We start from the raw sequence: 21,151 nt of genomic DNA, 5'->3' as shown, positions 1-21,151 counted from the left end.
TGGAAAACTAATAAAATCACCGTGTATACAGAACACCCTAGGAGTCTGGCATGCATTTTCCAAGCAAATAGCTGTCAAGGTATTATTGTTCCCCAGTCCTTCTATCTGTCTGCCAGAAGTTAATGTTTCTACCCAGCACAATCTGAGCATAGAAGACAATTTGTGAGCACCTTCTAGCCGTTTCAGTACAAAGTCTGGCTTCTATCAGTCAATCAAGCTAATTTACAGATTTTTTTGCACTGCAGGAGTTGAAATGCACTAAAAAAACTCCCTCACTGGCAAAGGGGATGTATCCAATAGCTGTGGGGACTGTAACATTAAAATAATCACAGCTGACTGATATGCAAATGTTTACCATGACCTTTAGTCTTGATTCACAGACTTAACATTTGAATATCTAGGTCTTAGCATGTAAATGTTGTTTAAGATAAAATTTACAGGAAGAAGCCAACCTGATATTATCTGAAAAATTTATACTGCTTTAACCAGCATGCACTATATGGTCTGACTTCAGTCCTGCTCAGTTAACAAGACTCTATGCTCTAATTGAGCATCCAGGAACACAGTAAAACAGTTGTTTTTTTCCACTACATTTTGTTTTCCTTATTTTTCATGCACTTACTCCAAACAGAACGACTCTTTCAGAACAGGACTGGGAATGTCCCTGTATAGAAGGAAACTATTTCAAGTTCAAAGAATCCTTGTAATTTCTTTTCATTTTTAGACATAAGTTATTAATTTAAAAAATTTTAGGAAAGTACTTATTTATATCACTTACCTGAAATTTACATCATGTGAAGCTTTGACGAGTAATATATATTTAATTCTGAGAAGTTAAAACTATCAGGTAAACAATAAGCAACATCAGAAATCTTTTTTCTTTTCTTTCTAGCATAACTCAAGACGTAAATCACTATTTTAAAGTACATACATTTTGTCACAGATACAAACCAGAATGAAATAGGAGATATATGGAGAGCAAAACAGTGACTATAGGAATGTTTAGCAATCTCAGAAAATGATAACTAACGTAATCCAAACCTGGGTGACTCCAACTCTAACATCTCTGCTGACTGAACTGGTCCCTTTCAACATATCACCACTGGCTCGTAGAAATCCACAACTTCCACGCAGAAATCCAGTTCCCAATAGCTCCATCACTTCTTCCAAACAGATTCTGCGGAAGTTATGCCTGGTGGATGCTAAGAATAGTTGTAAATATTTAGAGGAACAGCTCTGTAAAACTTGTTACATTTTAGAAGAAAAGTTTCCACTCTAATGGTTGCATAAAAAAATATTTGCATGAATTCAGTAGCCCAATCAAATCCAAATACTGTTAGAACATAATTTCACAACAGAAACAAAAATGTTTTAGGACTCACTGCTCTAGCAAACCACAGGATTTCTCAAGTTCTTCTGCTTCAGCTACCTTTACATAGTTTAGGCCACCACCTAATACATATACATACATACACCCTCTGTCAGTATTTACCATCTAATCTAAGCTCCCTTTGCAAAAAGGTCAGCGTGGCCTACTCCTACCACCCAAAGCTTCATGAAAGCCCTGACTTAACTCATTGCAGCTTACCACCAAAGATAACTCTCTATTCTGAATTCCAGGCAAGGTGGATTATCTTTCTGCAGCCAGGTCAGGGCACAGCTACAGGTTCTCTTAGAAAAAAAACCGCATCTCACCTTAGTATTAAATTAGCTCCCCAAAGGAATGAAAATAATAGAATATGTTCACGAGCTTCTAGGAAAATTATTTTTCCCTAATTCCTATTCCATTGTTTTATCTCTTGATAGAAAGTTCATTTAAAATACATGCTGGGACATGTGTGTGCAAACTTAGCATGATGACAGCACACTGTGCAAACTAAGTGACCTAAAATTTTCACTACATTTTTCGTTGTCTTCCAAGTGTTGAAATGGGAAAAGGAATGATACAATATGAAACAGTCATGCCCCCCCCAAAAATAAAAACCATAAACACAGTATCAGCAGGTTATCAGATACAATGCAGAAACCTCAGGACTATGCACTTCTTCACGTAATGCTCCCTCCACTTCTCCCCAGGCCCCTTCTAGCCCCCAACCAGCTTCTGTCTCACTTAGCTCTAACTTCTTTTTAACTAAAAATAACAAAAAGAAAGTAAAAACAACCAACCAACCAGTTGATAAGCTTCTTATATAACCTTATCTTAGCAGTTTAGAAATACAACCACACTGCTTACAAAGATCAAAGAAAACTACTGAGTCTATAAAGAGGTCAGAGTATTTCTTTTTTACTTTACTGGGAAAAGAGAAGTGCCCCTTGTTTTCTGTAACACTGTAACTCTCTCCAAAAGATTCTTAGAAAGATACTTTATAAATCAAGACTTCACAGACTCCAACACAAATACAGAGCCTCAAGAATTTTGAAAGGCAGTAGGCTGGGCTTAAAGCCATATAGTTTTGTCATCTGTTGCTCATTGCACTGAAGGTCTTTTCTGATGCCATTAAACGCAGAACACTCTGAATCACACTTACCTTGTGTGCTTTTATAAGCTCCTAAGATTGGACTAAAAACGCTCAGTCTGTATGACACCAAAGACTAAAGATACTAACTTTGTGCCAGGATACTTCAGTTAGATCAAGTACTGTCTGTCACCAAAAACTATTACATGGTCTGTTGAGTGAACAAAACGGCATGTTCATTCTGATCACATTTGTACCGCTAGACAATCCAGATGCGGCATGGACAGTTGCGGAAAACAGCCTGAAGGTATCTTAAAGTCTTTAGTTTGACAGAGACACTCTCTTGAGAATCTTAGTGCTTTCTACACTGCTTAAATTAATCGTGCCTTTAAATTCTTGAGGCTACCGATTTCTCTCCATACAATAACAGTCTTGTAACAGAGAAAATACCGAATTTTTTTCCTTGTATATTACTTCATAAATATATATCTATGCAGGTTAACACAACCAAAATCACAGTACTTCACAAGAAAAATGTTACAGAAAAGACTAAGCCAGAGATTGTACTTCAGGCTTCAAGAGAACTTGAGAATTTTTTATCATCTGACGTATTACAGATGAGGAATCTGCAAACAAAATACATACTTTACCTGTTATCTGTTTGGATGTTAGAGCTCTAGCTAATACTGTGCCCAAAAGTTTTGAAACTGCTAATCGTACATCATAATTGGAACCTTCGAAGGACTTAAAACACAAGGTCACAACACTATCCAGATCTGTACTCCACATAAATACTGCTTCATTCTGAAGTTCAAGAAGACACTAGAGAAAAAAAGAGAAATAAAAATATTTTGACGTAGAAAAGCAGAGTTCTCCCTAACAAAATAAGCATGTTGCTTCATACTGAAGTCACTTGAAGTTTTGTTGCCAAGGCAATATCAAACAAATAAAGATAAGCAAAAGATGTATTTTCTGCTGTATTCATCATCCATTAAGAACGAACTGTATTTAGGGAGCTTACTTAATAAAAACAGCAATTAGAACACTTTACCTTTGCAGCAGCACAGCGGACTGCCATAGATCGATCTGTCAAACATGATCGGGCAGCTTTGTAAATATCCCTGTGACAGGGGATAGCAGCAGCTCCTAAACCATTTAATATATTTTGCAAACTAAGCATGATTTCATAACGACCTTGAGACTGAAAAAATGAAAAAGAGAAGTGTTAAGGTTTTGTAACCCTAAACTCCTTGGAAATACAAAATGCCAACTACTGGAGTAGGTAAACAATGGTTTGGGTCTTTTAGACTTTTGGAGATCTGTTTATGCTGAAGTGAGTTAAAGCAGGTAACTTGCTCTATAGGTCTACACGCAAGTGAGAATAGTAATTCTATGTTCTACTGGAAAGTAGTCACTAGCAGTTTAGAACTCAAAACATGAAGTACAAGCTGGAGCAAAATTTTCTCATTAATAAGGTAATCAAATTTTCTAGTTTATCAAGTTCTTTCATGAAATGAGATAGAGAATGGCTATGATTGATCCTTTCATAGTTATAATTCATTAACTCTCTAGTAATTCTTTGAAATTTAGACACTGATTTTTTTCCTATGACTTTCCACAATTTTTTCGTATTTTGGTATCATGCACTTTCTCCTATTCATTGGTTCAGCTACCAACAGTAAACATCCTATTATTTTTCCAATCATTTGTTAAACATGCTGTTCCAATACCTCTGCATTCTTCATTGCTTTAAGCACATTCCCAACGGTGTCAGTAAAACTGTTTCCCAAAATTCTTCCCAATTTTTTGTATAAATAGCCCAAGCATACCACCGCAGCACTAAAACAAAAGCAAATCCAAAGACGCGTGAAAATGGATGCAGTAATAGATGAAAGGGATTAAGACGACTAAGATAATCAATGGGCAAACAACAAAATAACTAAATATAATGTCCCAAAAATGTAAGTGGATTATCAAAAGGAAAAAAAAAAAAAATGGCCTGTGTGTGGCACACATACTCACACTCTAGAAGAAATGCAGATACAAGGGTTGGGAAGGGAAAGTAACCTGGATAACACAGGAATACAGGGAATACAATCTTCCACTAATTTTACAACAGGAATACAATATTCATATCTACCTTTAAAATTTAACATCAATCTCTAACTAAGCATGACTTGCATCATGCAGTCTATGGCACTGTGCTATGGCAGATGCTGCTAGAAGTACCCAGGGACAGATTTATTTATAACTCGATGGTCAACAGTAGACTGCAAATGGTCTAGTAATTAAAATGTTGGCATTTATGTATAACAATACATAATAAGGAAACGCTTTGAAGAAAATTAAAGTATAAGCCCATGTCCTTTTCACTGCACACAGATTCTGAATTTAGTTTCCAGGTGAAATACCTGACAACTGGAGTCTCTGCACTCATTAGCATCTAAAAATTGCTAAAGATTGAGCAAAACAAACAAACAAGCAGAAAGAACTAAATAGTTTTCCTTTTAATAATTAATTAACAAAAATATCTTGCTCTGTATTGACAGATCTATAATTAAACCAACTAATTCTATGAATACAAGGAAAAAGGAAATTATATCTTTAATTAGCTTTCAGCTCTTTGGCCAGACTTACTTAAATATGCAGTGACACTGCTCAGCACCCCCTTCAACAAAGCAACATTTTACTCATTCCCCCACCAAATCCATTTCCCATAAAGAATTTTAAAATCTCATATTGAACACATTCTTAATAAGAAAAATGCATTTAATATTAACAGTAATTCCCTAGATGACAAAGCACAGTAAAAAAACCAAAACTGATATTCTTTATCTTTTATCATACCAAAATCCTGTTTTCATTAAAGCAACATTTTTCATTATTGCTTTTATCCAGCTCAGTACACACCAACAGTTTGGTGTGTCTGGGCATAAAATTACAAGTGCACCATCATATTACTAAATTGATCATCTGATGGTCACAGATCCTCTCTTTAATTAACTTCAAGATTAAATAATATATATTTCACATCATAATTCAAAGAAGGAATACTTAACGAACATTAAAAAAAAACCCAAACACAAAGCATAACTACCCTTATTACATCAGGGTATTAACTGCAAACACTCTTCCATGGTTGGCTGTACTGCCATGTGTTTAGATGTTGTATGAAAGAGTCAATCAGCGTTAACAGTGAGTTCTAGCAACAAAGTGGCAGTATTTGTTGATGAGGAACATCTAGTCAGGCAAAGTGAGAGAATCCAGCTACTTCTGCACATCAGTATTGAAGTTTCTATAAAAGTTCAAAGCACAGGACTTCGGAAGCTCTTCTGGCTGCCCTCTAGGTCTGTATCGTGACTCTATAGCTATTTTTCTCCCCCACAAATGTTTCTTCACAAGTCCAAACTGTATGAACTCTTGAGTCACTTTATTTGTCAAATCACAAGCAATAGCCAGAAGTTTCCAAGGAAGCCTGTAAATTTATACAAGTTTTGCAGGCAAAAGCCTCTTTGACTGTGTTTTTTCTTCCCTGGCAGCCCACCTCCAAACTGCTATACAACTCCATATATAAGATCCATTTAAGCTGTTTTCTCTCAAATTTTCCCTTAAAAAATGATACTTGGGAGAGGTATCAACAAAAATGCAGAACTATGATACTTATACGTGTGGTAAAATAGCACTGAGATCAGCTATGAAAGTTTGCTGACCAGCCAAATGCTTTCAAAAAGCTTATGGTTTAAAAGCAGTCCTAGCAAATATTCTAAAAACTGTAATTTAAGGGAGTAAGCTGTGTTCACATCATATGACCTGTTTATCTGATACAGCATTTGCATCACAGTCCATCTTAGTAGAAGATAAGCACCTATGATTCTGTTTACAATGTCTGCATAAAACATTTCCATCTTCCACCTATACCAAACAAGAAAAAAGATAATTTATGAGGTAAGAGAACAATTCACTAGAAACTTTATTTAAAGGAGTTTCCAGGTGAATCAACATATTGTGAACAATGATGGCAAAGTGTTGCTACCAGACAGCATGGGCATGTATGCTCAGTAAGGACAGATGGCAAACAAGGACACCACTTTAATCAAGATTTTAAAAAAGAAAAGAAAAAACCAAAAAAGCAGCAGCAGTCTTTCTTCACTGAACACAAAGTATTCCATATACTTGCAGCCAAGAATGAAACATTTTACTCAATGAAGAGTTCTGTAGTTCCACTTATTTTTCTGCAGCCTGTTGTCTCAGTGTCAGTACCATGAGAAATCCCTTTTCCAAACCTTTTTTGAAGTAAACCATATTTTACTGCTACCTTTTTCTCCAATTCATGTCTTTATTTTCTCTCCTCACTACTGCCTACATACCTGGCAGGATTCTGACCACTGTTACCTGTCCCCCCCTAGCTACTTCTCTGCCTTCTGACTCCTGATACCTAACATTTTCCTTACTTACCATTTCTGCCTTACTGCCAATGGCCTGCATCATCCCTCCTCGCTATGCTGACATCATGCCACTTTGTCCAGTATGTCATCTTGCAGACGAAACAAAGAAGACCCGCAGAGTTCAGCCCCCTACTACAACTCACCTATGACATTAATGCATCTCACTGTTCAGGAGCCAGTAGTATAGCAGTCATTTACTCTGCAGGACTAAGCCCCTTTATAGCAAATTTATTCTTAAAATACTACACAAGAGGTCAATTGCAACAAGAAGGAAACAAAAAAAATATTATGGTATTGGAAAATACAGCTGACTCCTTGCAAAAATCTATTTTCAGGAAACTTCACTTTGGGTTGTCAGAAACAGCATTAGCACAAGAAGCAAACGAGAAAGATAAATTCTGCTCTGCTCTATCATGTATCATTAATGCACAATGATGTTTTACTATCTCTACCTTTATTTTTAGTTTCCTTCACTATAGTGAAAGATGTGCATTGTTTCAGGAATGAAGGTTATTCATAGAATTTCTGCACCATAAGATTTGGTTTCACATCCTGCAATAACTGTTCACACTTCTCTGTGTACTTGCCTTTCTTGCTGTTCTTCTCAGCACTGTTACTACCGTTTCTTTGGTTTTCAAACACCTGCCCCCTCATAACTCAATTATTCATCGCTGGTATTCTCTCTGGCCTGATTTTCAACTGCCTGGTTAGAGATCTGTCTTCTACAGTTTTGGTTCCTGATACTACCACATTCTTTGTTTTATTATGTATCCTCTGGTAGTTAACTCAGATGCTTCATATCAGCTAAATATTTTTTTCTTTTTTTAATTTGAAGTAAATTACTTATGAAAAGCTTTCTTCACCTTTTTTTTGTAACAAGCAGTGTTTGTCCAACTTGCTGCAAAGCATGGTTTATTCAATATGGCAATATGTATTACAAGCTGCTTTTGTCCCCTCACTGAACAAAAACATAAAAGCAGAAACTGGGCTCAGTTTACTCTATTACCTTAAAGCATACCACAGTCATTATGGTTCTGCACGGCAGCAACAAGTTTAGCATGCCTACACTCATAATCTTTCAATTTATCTTTCAAATCACTCAAGACATTTCTTTCCAGTGGATCCAGTAAACACTAGCTATCTAGGTTGGTCAAACTTTGTTCTAACATATGCAATCTACCCCAACTGCCAAGAGCCACCAAATTGCTTCTGTGTTAAACGCTTCAAAAGTAATGTGATTTTAAAGTATCTGAATGTGATTGATTTTATGTTATGTTTATGTGAATCGTAACAAGAAACTTCTAAATAAAGAAGAAAAATATATTTTCAGCTTATTGAACTTTCAAGGGCAATTTATGTTGTCAAGTACTGAAATTGTTTTTCCCCCCCAACACATACCTAGAATTCTTATTCAAAACTTTCCAGTAAAGACACAGAAAGGGATATATAAAATGCTACACAAGTACTTAACCACTCATAATTTTACCCTGAAGGCAGCATATACTAAATGATTAAAATAAAATTGTTGTAATACCTAGAGGGAAGAAAGCAATTTGAATTTGCTTTCAGGTTTCAGATGAATTCAGTTTCTCTTTGTAATACGCAAGTCTAAAAATTTTAGAGGTGTAATAAAAAAAATTACTTTTTACAGCTAGATACACCCACAATAATGATACTAATCATGGAGGCTCCCAAATTTTGTGTGTCATATGGTAAAAGCTCTACCAGACAAAAGGCAGAAATGAGGGAGCACACCTTCTCCAGCATTAACCTCTCACCATGTAAATCTGTCTCTCTTGTTACTACTGGATTTGAAGTTTGGGGTTAAAAAAAACCCAACTTACAGTTTCGTAGGCAGATAACTTGGTGAATCATCTTTACTCCGAATGAGTTCATTGCATTTATCAATTGTTTGGTAAACAGAAAAAGTGTCTCCAGTGCTATAAAGTACAGCTAAATTCTTGGCAACAAGCCGTCTGGTAGGAGGTCCTGGTGAATTGTTTAATAAAGAAGTCAATTGTTCAACCAGTTTCTTCTGGTTTTCCCTTATGTCAGCCTGGAAATAAAATCCGTAACCAGTTAAGTTTCAGTTCATTTTAAAAATTAGTTAAAAGACAATTAATGCTAGTTATGTTTAATTTTTATTATTAACATTCTGATAATGTGACATTCTTAATTAAAAATGCAAATTTTATTGTTCCTTTCCACTTAAAGAAAAGCCATCTCAAATATATGACTATTTTATTAATCTTCTTAAAAAAAAACCAAATCACATTTTTCAGAGCATAATTCTTTCTAGCACCATTTCCAGTGTATCTTCCCTGTGGCATTTGTATAGTTATATCTTACTAAAACAAAACTGCCTTTTTTTCTTCTTTTATGCCTGTTTTAAAATAAAATAATTAATAGAAATATAGTAATTTAAGTAGTAAAAAAGAACATTAGCAGAATTTCAAGAAGTTGAACATTAGAAAGGTAAGAACTTCCATTAAAACAATCATCTATTTTTTAAATCTATTTTAAATGCTCGTTAAAAAATAAAAAAAAAAAAATAGAAAGAGCCTGGCATTGTATTTTATTTCATATTTTAACACAAATAACTCCTAAACAGCATTATCTAGGTTGGTTTACTGTTATATATCCACATATCCTACTCACTGTACACTAAACACTGAGCCAATTGGAGAGCTGGCTGGAAATAGATCTTTTATCGTTTGATTAGGAAAATAAAAAACTAAGAGAAAGATGTTACGTTCTGGCTTGCTAGAGAACTACCAAATAATTGTGCCATGCTAGGTGGAAGCATGATGGCCATTCTTCATCATGGGGTTGCAAAATCTGGCAGTAATAATCCGAGTTAAAAAAAGAAAGTATTAGACATCCCTTTCACTGGACAAGTTGCTCCGTCACTTGAAGGGCTGTGATCAAATATTTCTAACACTTAAAAAGCTACTGCTAACCCTGAACATACTTTCATTGCATGTATATAAAAGACATGAAGCAAATAAAATGGAATACTGCTCTTGGTTTTTAAGCAAAATGACAAAAAAAAAGACAGAGAAAAATAGCTCTGTAATGTGTTTTTCTTCTCAAGTGTCTTTATACTTACTCTGCTAGTCACTGGTAACAGTTTTTCCAAGAACTGCAACCATTCAAAAATGAACTCTGCTTTTTGAAATTCACCAAGCTGGTTATACGCTTCTTCATTTAGTAGTAAACTGTGAGCTAACTCCATTCCTTGCAATTTTCCTCAAATCTCTCCTCAAATACTGCAGAATACAAAAACCCCAAAAAACTACCAGAACGGTGTTACTCAGTCAGGCTTTCTCCCTCATTAATATCTGATGACTGAATCAGAAGTTTGAACACCTAAACAGAAAAAGAAAAAAATATTTACTAGAGTGTCAGCAATCATATTATATTCATGCTTGGCTTATTAAAACTAATTTTTCAAAGGAAAACTTAAAATAAATTAAACAAAACCCAGTAGTTTTATTTAGGTGGCTTCAGTAATGCTTAAATGTTTTTGGAAATGAGATCATATGCCAAAGTTAAATATACTTCAGAATATATCAGAGGGGTTCTCACTATTTTTCCTTCCTCTTGTTTTGCATGAAGTGAGGTTTTCTAGTACCTGATCACACCTATACCTGAAAGTAACGACCAAGCAGCCCCAAGCTCAATGACTTTTGCTATCTAGAACTAAGTGCAGCAATGGCAGTAACCTACACCTAACAAACTACTGTTAATTATATTCACAAATATAAATGCTAACATATTATTCAAACACTTCTTGTACTCTCAATGCACAGTAAAGCACAAAGAAAAAAAGAAAGCTTCACTGCTGAACAAACCTCTAACGCTGCCTTTTTTCAAACACCCTCCCTCAAAACAAGAATTTTTCAAAAATTCAAAGTTCAAAAGAAGCTATGTTTTACTTATATCTCTTGGACTGTTTTAGGAATTTACACATTGTAAATAAGCATAACTAGAAGTAAACCAAGATAAAAAATACTACTTTTATAGCCTTTGTTTTTCTTCCTCCACTATTCAAACAATGTGTAGCCTCAAACTACAAAATATAACATTCTGTAGACTTCGCAAACAAAAATAGTCAAGGAGATTCTGGTAGAATGTCAACTATATTTTAAACTCCCAGACAAATTATCCTTTCCAGAGGTCACCAAGACTGGTGAACACATATTTTTTCCCTATGCAGTATTATAGTGTAAAATAGTCCATTGAACAGTAAATAGCCAATACAAAGCAATGGTAAATAATTCAGTACTTGGGTTGTCATCAAATGCACAGCAGGCTATCTTTACTGCTTTCTACATATTTTTATGTAAAATTTACTCACAAAGGTAATCAGTCAGATCTGATTTACTATAATGAACTATCACTTCAAATTTACCTGAAATACCAGACAGCTTGACAAAGACCACACTGTAAAATGACAGGCAGAGATAAATACGCATAGCTCATTAAACCTACACGTATTTTATCTGCCTAGGTACAAAAACGTTCCCAATTTACCAGTTATCTCACTCCTAGAACACTCACAGAACTGAATTCTATCCTCAGTTTTTGCAACATACAAAAAAAGTAGGATTACACATCTCACTGAATATTTGAGTGGAGATTCATCACTGCTTAGCACAGAAATTACATGTAGAGGTCACAATCACTCCTTTTTTCCTCACCTAAGGCCTGTGCCAGTGTCTACTATCTCTGAATCACCTACTACCACAGAAACTGATTCAACTTACATATTCAGCTGAGGATTACAAGTCACAGCTGTTTTCCCCAACCAAACAGATCACAGATTGTTGCCATGCATTGGCAATTAACTTACCTAGCAGATAATTTCTCCTCATGGTAAAAAATGTGTCTCTCTTGCTCCAGATTCTTGAATAAAGGACGTCAAGAACTTGATTTTCTAGAGAAAGAATTAACATAAAGATCACCTTTAGGAAAGCACAAGATACAAGTGTCTGTTCTACAGAAAACAAGAAATTCTGAAGTCTTGCAATACTGACAATTTTTATTAAGTAATAGCTCACCAAACAGGCACTAGACTGGAGCTCCATAAATATTACTAGCTCTTTATATGTTACATTTAAATTGGGCAGGCACACCATAATTGGTTCATTTCACTATGGAAACCACCTTTTTTATTTCTGTTTTGTTAAATCAGTTCTAAATTCTAAACCAAAAAAAGTAAGCTCAGAGAGCTAAATATCAAAATTATTTTCTAGAAAGATGATCCCAGTGCCTTTGTAAGACCTATGTTACTTCAACACATCTGAAAATGCATAGGTGCAAAAAAATATATTATATTAGTCTGGAATGCTATCATAAATTTCCACATCCTTATCACTAAGTAATAAATAACCAGTCAGCATTCATGTCAAAATCGACAACCAGCAGAACGGGCAAAGGTAACTCAACTGTTCTGAAAAATTAATGTACAAGACTATGGATACAACAAGACATGAAGACTACCAATCCATTCTCCTAACTCCCAGATATAATTCTAATATTAGAATCACTGGGCAAAAACATTTGCTTTTAAACCTCACTCCACTTGAATTTAGTCTGGCAGGATATGAAACACAGATTGCATGCTACTTTAAAAGTAATTACTTTTCAATCAAGTCTTTAAAAGACTGAACACTGGTTCAATCTGGTAAAGAAAAGACTCCAGGGGACCTAACAGCAGCCTTTACAAGGGAAGGTTACCAAGAAGATGAAGACAGGTTCTTTACTGAGGTGTATGGGAGGGAATAATACAAGAAGTGTCATCAATTAAAACAAGGAGGGTTCCAACTTGATAGAAGAAAAGATCTTATCTGTAAGGATTATCAGCCACTGGGACTGGAGCAGAGAGGCTGCAGAACCTTCAACCGTAGCGGTTTCTAAGACTTGACTGGACAAAGCCCTAAGCAACCCCATCAATTTATTATTGTAACTTGTTTCTAAATAAAACACTTCTACTGTATAGCACACATTTGCAAAAATAATCTAGATTTGGGGGGGTGTCTAAGTTAAAAAAAAAATATTATGGTGTAGTTGCTGATCTCTATAATGAAAACCTGCTAACATGGCTAGAAACACTAGCATTTCTCAAAGGAAAGACTATCAGTGTTGAATTATAGAGGCTGACTGTTTATTATGCAAGACTTAATTTTGTAGAAACTGAGAACTGCCCATGCAGCAAAAAATTCACAGACCTGATCTTTCCAGCACTGGTCAACAAGCAAACCTGGGTTCCATGAAGCTACATACAATGCAGTACACTCTCCACCCTATTCAAAAAACTTATCCCAAACACTTATTGAGACTCCCTTTAATAAGCTGTAAGCCTGCACACCAGGAGATACTTATGAAGCTTCAAAAATAGTAATAAAAAAGCGGCACAGGCATACAAACTTGAGAAGAAAGGCAAGAACGTAGGGAATCAAGTTTTTACTGCAGCATATCGGTTTTGCAATCAGAGTGGAGAAAAACACAAAAGGCACAGTGCTTACAATGCTATGTAAAACAGAACACAAGCACAGAATGTGGGGACAAGCTGCACTTGATTAATAGTAAATACATACATATTTAATAAAATATAATATTGTTTAAAATATACATTTTAATTGTATACAAGCTGTTACTAGGCAATTCCTAAGTGCAGAAGAAGACATCAGACCTAAACACATATCATCCAGACATGGGTGCAACTCTGCTGTAATTAGAGGCGTGGCACAGACACGTGGTGGGCTGCAAGTACGATGAAAGGCTGAAGGCTACACCAGCCACTGCAGGTATTACAGTTTCTTGAACATTATCGCACACTAGTAAATCGATGCAAGTACAACCTAAGCATGAAAAGATGCATCTATATTCACATGAAACCCATGTTTAAAAATGTTGAATTAGTTGATAGTCCCTTTCCCCTGGTACTATCATTTTGAAGCTTCTCAATCTGAAAAAGACATCTGGAAAAATAAATGTGACATATAATTGAATAAAACACGTACTATGCCATCAACAAAAATGAAAAGGCATACATGGCTGATAAAAAAAAATATCTTAATTTTCTAGCTAGGATGATGCACCATCCTTTTGGTTTTGTCTTTAGATAACTGAAGTAATAACAAGATTTACTTTCCCATCAGTGCTACAAAAGCAGATCAATCAGAAATACCTCTTTTTTCCTACGAGGTAAATTTATTTTAGATTTATACTATGCTACAAAACTGTCACAAAGATTTGCTGGACAAGGCAAAAGTTATTCCTACTTATTATTGATGAAAAATTTTTCATTTGCCTACTGCTGATTTGGCAAGCAGGATTCTTCAAGACTGATCGGAAAAGAGCTCAGAAAAGCTCTTAGTACCAGCACTAGATGGAATGCTGTCCTGTGAATTGAAAGGAATATAGCATGAATCAAGCATTAAAAGGGGACAGCAACTGAGTTTCTAAGTTCCTGACTAACCACAAAGAGAAAAAAGGGACTTGCAGTCTTCTTATAAAAAAAATAAATAATGGTAACTGAACCAGGGTAAGATCGATCTGAGTAGCTGTCTTTAGTAACTGCCTTTAAACTATGAGAACCAACACATCACCCCTGTTCTTAGATAAGTAATCTCCTCAGGCTTCAAAAGCTGAGGGAAGCAGTCCATAGACTGTTGCAGTTCTTTCACATGAAAGTCTAAGACAAAAATTAATACACAAAAAATGAAAAGCTATAAGCAATAGTGGCAACTTAATGAATTTTACTTTTCTCCTTCCTTCCACCTCACGGCACAGTTTGTGTCTCCATTAAGCAAAAAAAGCAATCTGCACTAAAACAGACTTCTAACTGATCTCTCACTGAAAAAACCCTTTAAACTATGACTCATTACTTCAAGGAAGACCAGCATAAGCAATGGAAACTACTCCACAAATCAAGTATGTACTTAGAAATTAAATTTCTTTAAAGATCACTCACATTTGATTTCGTGTTGTTCCAGCAGCTTGTCTCTCTTTGCCAGGAACACATGCTGCCCAAACAGAAATCAGATCAACCTCAGCTCTCTGAGCATGATACTTAGATGAGGATCTAGAATATAATCTAGATGAGGATCTAGGTCCTTTTAACTTATCTTAACAATTATTTATATTTTTCTACTATCACAAGTATTAAAATAATTCTGCATTAAATCTGATATAATAAAAATGTGGACTCAATTTTGTACCAAAGACTAGTCTAGCAGAGAAGTACAAATGACATTATTCTTCTAAGAAATGTTCACTATTACTCATTGCCAGTAATGAGTAATAGTAAAAAACGAGTAATGGGTAATAGTAACAAGTAAGATTTAAAAATGACCAGCAATAATTACCAGTGTTTTCATAACAGCTGCCATTGGGCTGACTACACAATCAATGCCATAACCATCACACTGCTGAAATACAGAGCTGAAGCATGTTCATTAGCTTCAAGTTGTCCATCACAGTGCTATTTTAACTGATTTCAAATTCATGTTTTTCTCCTCAGAAAGCAAGATCTATCATCCATCTAACAAGTGAAGCAATATATTTAAGAGAAAGCCTTCCAGCGTGACGCGTTTAGTTCTAGTCATTAGTAGTTTTCAGATCAATGTTACTCCTGCAGCAGTTTTAAAAGTTTAATGGGATGATCATTACCCATGCATCTGAGCTGACTGCATGGCAAGACCATCAATGCTCAGGCCTATGTTAAGCCCTAGCACATACCTGTTTAGAGTATCTCCCAAACAAACAAAACTCCTGCCCAGCTCCCTCGGGCTTACTTCTGACAAGAGAAACTGAGTATGATGCTCCTTTTGCCAGCTGGGCTGAAACACCACCTTAAAGCACCAGCCAAATTCAGCTATTAATGAATGAAACACTGACCAAAATTCAGTAGTTATAGTGTATTGTTTATGCTAGTAGGCAAACAGAAGGAGGCATGGAGGTGTGGAGGAGGTGAAAAGTGCAGGATCAAATTCCCAGCAACTTCAGACAGGAGACTTGATTGCCTGGGAAATGAAGGATTCCATTATCTTCAGCTGTAATCTATAGCATTTATATGTGTTTATAGCACACACAGAAATAATTTAAATAAACTAAAATGACAGAATCTTAACATCTTGATAAGAAACAAAGAAAGAACTACAACTCCAGCTCAGATGAGCTTGGAGTTTAGACACTGTAAATATACTGAACTGGGGATATGCAACAGCTAGAGAAAAGTATTAATTATTACGCAAAAGACAGGGCAGCCTTTGTTTACTTATTGACTTCTTCAGAGTACTACCAACTAACACATAGAAGCAAAATCTGCCTCAAAATCTTCAGTAAGAGAAGGAAAAGCTAAATGAAAGTGTCAGCGTAAGTACATCAGTACTCCAGTATCCTTTGTGTGGCAGGATCTTCAGCATTCAGCCAACTTGTGTCTTTTCTCTGTATACAGAACTCTGTAGTTTTTGCTCCGCAGAGCCACGTGAAGCAATGGCAGGTAACTGCTGGTCCCAAAAAAAAACACGTGCAGAGGGGTCAATGTGCTCAGCAGTGCCAATCACTCTTGGCCATGCATTCAACTGGAAAAAACCTGAGAATTTCATGTGTTCTTTCACTGCTTTCTCGTGTGTTGTTTCAGAGAAAACATACAAGCAAATTTAGGGCATTTCAGCACCAAGACAAGGGCAGGGGGAAGAAAGAGAACGATAACTTCCCTGAAGACTGTTTCTTTAGCAGATGCATTGGTATGTTGAATTGATTAAACCCTTGATGAGGAGGACTATGAAGAGGTTATTAAACCAGAGTCCAGTCTTTCAATGCATAGACACATGCTTGAATTTATCAGTGATCAGTTACAGCAATTTGGAGCAAATTACTCCTTGGCATCAGACAGACTTGATTCCTTTTCATCCCGAATTAATATACTACCATGAGAATGCCAGGCATATGGCAGTGTTACGTTACGCTGGTCAGCAGTAGGGAAATTTGAAGGCAAGCATGGAGAAAAGGAGAAAAGAAAACTAACAGTGATGTTCGACAGCAGTTTGCAAGAACAGGCCACAAGAGAAAGTCATCACAAGACAACAACCCAGAGCACGTGGAAAAAGAGTATCAAGCCACAGAGGAAAAGATGCAAAATTTTAAGACTTTTAACTGAAGCAGAACTGTAACTCTTTGTATCAGATTTTAAGTGCACTAGCATGTGAAAAACGCACCAGATAGTAAATCTCGCAGTTGAGTCTCATGCTTTATTGCATATTCTGTGTTATGAAGGGATTCAGTTCCACACTCACAAACGAAGCTATCTTCCTTTTTAAATAAAAATATGTACACATTTGCATCACGTGCTTATCCCAAACAGCAAGAAGCAATGAAGTATCTGTTTGACTAAGAGCCACAATAACAGATCATTACACAACCATCCGTTTCCTCTAACTACTGTTGAAGATTTCAGACTAGGACAACTTCCACTTACATTATCCAGCTTAAGAAACATGACTCTGAAATCACAGATGTTGAAACAACACCCTTTCTTTCAGGCTTTCTTCTGCTTAACAGTGTTCTGGATGAAGCAATTTGCCCCAGGAAAATTCTATCATTGAAAATTTGGTAGCATTTACCAAACGGGTACTCATTAAAGATGCATTTCAAGTGCATCTTCATATATTGCATCTTCCATGTAGGTCTTGCCGTGTTCACACAGCGTTTCACGCTGTGCTAAAGAACAAATAGCGCACAGCCCAAACAGAATTCTTCTTAAGTTTCTCAGCTACTTTCATCTGTGTTGCAAAACAAAAGTGGTGTATTTTGATGTTTTGTGAACAATGATGCTCATACAAAGTAGTTGTGTACTCCCACAGGAACAGTTCCAAACGACTGGTTTTCCTAGCTAAATGCTTATCAAACGTTATCGATTTCCAAGTTTCAGTAGAATCACCCTGTATCTGAAAAAGCAATAATGCTTAAGATCTAAGTGAAATCGATCAGAATCCTTGTTTTGGGCTTGCTGATTTAAAAAATATTAACACAAAGAATGTGACCACCCACAGCCCTCATACATAACGGTGACATTGGTAAGAACTACAACACAATATACATTTGCTGAAGTGTGAAAGAAATAACAAGACAATGTCTTCTAGGAATACTGAATGATTTCTGTGAAGTTTTGAGGACAAAGCTTGACATAATTAGAGAAAAAAATACCCTGAAAAAAAGTGCCTGGAAATGCAATAGCTGTTTCAGCAACAAAAAGCATCCAAGACATTTTTTAACACTCAAATTTTGGATGACATTAATTCATCATGTTAAACAGTACATATACTTTGCTTTCATGTTTCTTATCTTCGCTTTATCTCCACACAAGAATAACTATTCTAGAAAACCAAGAAACAGCTACAGTCAGTTACAGAGAAACATAAATCAACCATTTCCTGAGCTCCACAGCAGGCACTACTGCCACACTCTGTCCCCCCTAGCACTCACAACTCTTAAATATTATCTAGGTTCATTTCTGAAAGTTTCACTCAAAAGATAAAGTTGGCTCCGTTACAGAGATCTCAGAACATGATTTTATTTAAAGGCAACCTCGCAAACTGCATATAAAAAACTAACTAATGCTTCTAACAGTTTGAAAACCCGTGTCATATCTGTAAGTCAAGTGAGTTTAGAAGTTTTTTTTTTTCCCCAAAATTTTACAAACCGAACTTTAAATAGCAGTAACTAGCTCCAGTCTGAATAAAAATGCATAGAATGCTTTGGTTTTATTTCTTTGCAGGTTTGAAGACCGGTGTGACAGCAAGGCAAGTGCATAAAAAACACAGAAGAATAAACACCCACCTAAATCTTAACAATATTTTCAATATATATCTGGACATAGCTTTATTCCTGACAATGTTGTAGGCAATACTGTTTATCGAATATGGACAAAATATATCAAACCAAGTATACTGACAGGGTGGATTTTTTGCCACAGTGACAGCAGCTACAGGAAATTAAGTTCTTGGATAAAATGTTAAATTTACTTACAGTAGGTAATAGATATGGATATAGATAATCCAAAATGCAGGCTGATTTTAGCTACCAATTTTCCATTAAGATAAACACTGAATCCAGTCTAGCCTAGCAGGAATTTTTTGATGAACATATCCCAAAATCCTGGAAAAGTATACTTATTTTTCCTGAAAATCATTACAGCTATCTATAGTATAGGTAAGCTAGTACTATACTATAAGCTAGTACTACTAAGCATAGTACTAGTTAAACTAGTGCTATGACTAGACTTCAACTGCACTGAAACACATCGACACAAATTCAGGAGCAGCAGAAGCCCTCACAGGTGCAGGCTCTGCAGGAGACTTGTTTGGCAGATCAGAGACCCCTATCCAGGCATAAATCACTGACATACCTCACTGCAATGATTGATTCTTTAGATATTTTAAATGGCTGTTCCCCAAAGAAAACTCCAAATCAGCTCAAAAAATGTAACCACATAGAGATGTCAAGATTTTTTTGTTTGCAATGTAGATGTAGACATACTTCATGTCTTCTCTAAGGTTCTGCTTCCTTAAAAAGAGTAGAAAATGTAATGGTAAAAACTGAATAGGACAAACATCCCACAAACTGAAGATATTTTTGTGAGAAGGTGTTTCTAACCTCCCACCTCATTAGGATGTTCTGAATTTTAAAACAGAAGATCATCCTGGATTGATTATCAAAGCTTTTGACACGTTCGTATGCAACATTATGAACTGATCAGTAATTCAGATTTTTTACTGACCATAAAAACAATCCTCTGTTCAAGAATAAAGCACAAAGCTTCAACCTATCGCTAGACTTAGTGTAACATTACACTGGCTTCCTCCCTTCCCCCCGCACCTTCTCATTGTGTCAAACCACCAGGAAAAGGAAAAGAAACTCAAACTCCATTCAGCACACAACCAGATGTCATCTGTCTTCTGGGTCTCAATTGTTATTTCTTACGAGTTGAGATTATATACATCATGTAGCAAAACACCGAAGCATACACTATAGCTTGAGTATTTCTGAAGACAGGGAAAATATTTCTGACATATGAGGCTAAAAAAAAGCTTGGTACAATTCACAGCCAAAAGTATAAATATCTCATCTTACTAAGGCAACCCCCAAACTTAAACATTACAAATAATGAATCCAAACTTAGAAAAGTACCTAATTTCATTTACAGAAGCACAAAGCTGAACTCAACTTTATCTGCCTTCCTCCTCTCTTATCACCCTCCCACGCCTATCTCAATAAACTTTACTTACTTGAAGTAAATTTGCGATGTCTATTACTCTTTCTCTCACTCCAAAATGTCAACACTAATGCAACTTTATGGGTTTTAAGTCCCTGTGCAGTTTTTCACCAGCTATATTGTGTAGACCGGCTCACCGTGCTACCCTGACAGCCAGGAATCCAAGCTGCAGAAGCCTGCAGTAACATTCCTGCATACCAGAACGCGCAGCACCGCTACCCTTCCCCCAGAATATACTTAAGTACCAAGTTTTATAACAAAATAAAAAAACAGACCCGAAACCCATGCAACCCCACCGCAAGCGAGTGCCACATCCGTCCCTGCCGCCTCAGGATCTGCACCGGCCCGTACGAGGCCGGCGCCCGCCCTCGCCCCGTTCCCGCCTGCCCCGAGCAGGGGCACGGCCGCTCTCCCGCCCCCCCCCGTGGCACCCGTACCCGTGCGGCGCGGGGGGGCGACACTCGGCCGGCACCACGCCTGCGGCGGCTCCCCTCGCCCCCCGGCGGGACCCTGCTCCACGCCCCTCAGGAGGGTGAGACCTGCCCCGCAGCGCCGGGGCGGGACGGTGCGGGATGAGGGAGCCCGGGAGCCGTCCGGCCGCCGGCGGGAGAGCCGACGTGCCTGCCTCGCCCACCTACCCGCCCCGGCGGCTCCGGGGGTGATCGAGCACTTTCCAGACGCAGGCCGCGGGCAGCCGCAGCCCCTCAGCGAGCGCCCCGGCTGCCCCCGGCCCTTCAGTCCGCCTTCACGCAACTCCTCACCCCGCGCCGCGCCCCGCGCATCCCCTCCCTCCCGCCCGGCGGGCGCCTGGCACCCCGCCGTTTTAGGGACACCCCGCTGTTTTAGCGGCGCCCCCGCCGGCTCCGTGGCCCCCGCCGGGCCTCCGAGCCCTCACCCAGGCGGCGGCCGGGGCTCCCCGCGCTCCCCACCTCAGCCCCTCGGGCGCCCGCTCCCCGCCTGCCCCG

The 21,151-nt window shown here is 37.3% G+C and overlaps 1 protein-coding gene across 8 annotated transcripts in view; it reads right to left on the bottom strand.

The window, feature by feature from the left end:
* Window positions 1-21,151, bottom strand: part of HEATR5A (HEAT repeat containing 5A) — a 66,918-nt gene that overhangs the window by 45,408 nt on the left and 359 nt on the right. For 4 of the 8 annotated variants that reach the window (XR_008747374.1, XM_055805065.1, XM_055805048.1 and 1 more), the window contains exons 2-8: window positions 11,757-11,840; window positions 10,011-10,270; window positions 8,746-8,957; window positions 4,187-4,295; window positions 3,508-3,657; window positions 3,107-3,278; window positions 1,042-1,202 (exon numbers count right to left, since the gene is read on the bottom strand). Coding sequence is in view for 7 of the 8 variants with exons in the window: in XM_055805065.1 (XP_055661040.1) it covers window positions 1,042-1,202; window positions 3,107-3,278; window positions 3,508-3,657; window positions 4,187-4,295; window positions 8,746-8,957; window positions 10,011-10,136 (930 nt within the window). In the remaining variant the exon portion in view is untranslated. Of the gene's footprint in view, window positions 1-1,041; window positions 1,203-3,106; window positions 3,279-3,507; window positions 3,658-4,186; window positions 4,296-8,745; window positions 8,958-10,010; window positions 10,271-11,756; window positions 11,841-14,882; window positions 14,902-19,319; window positions 19,478-20,824; window positions 20,844-21,151 lie in introns of those variants that run through there. The other 4 variants (XM_055805050.1, XM_055805062.1, XM_055805057.1 and 1 more) reach the window with 4 other exon arrangements.

The sequence above is a fragment of the Falco peregrinus genome, chromosome 1, assembly GCF_023634155.1.
Source record: "Falco peregrinus isolate bFalPer1 chromosome 1, bFalPer1.pri, whole genome shotgun sequence".
Lineage (NCBI taxonomy): Eukaryota > Metazoa > Chordata > Aves > Falconiformes > Falconidae > Falco > Falco peregrinus.
The sequence above is the reverse complement of the archived record's forward strand: the minus strand, read 5'-3'. Positions and strand labels throughout refer to the sequence as shown.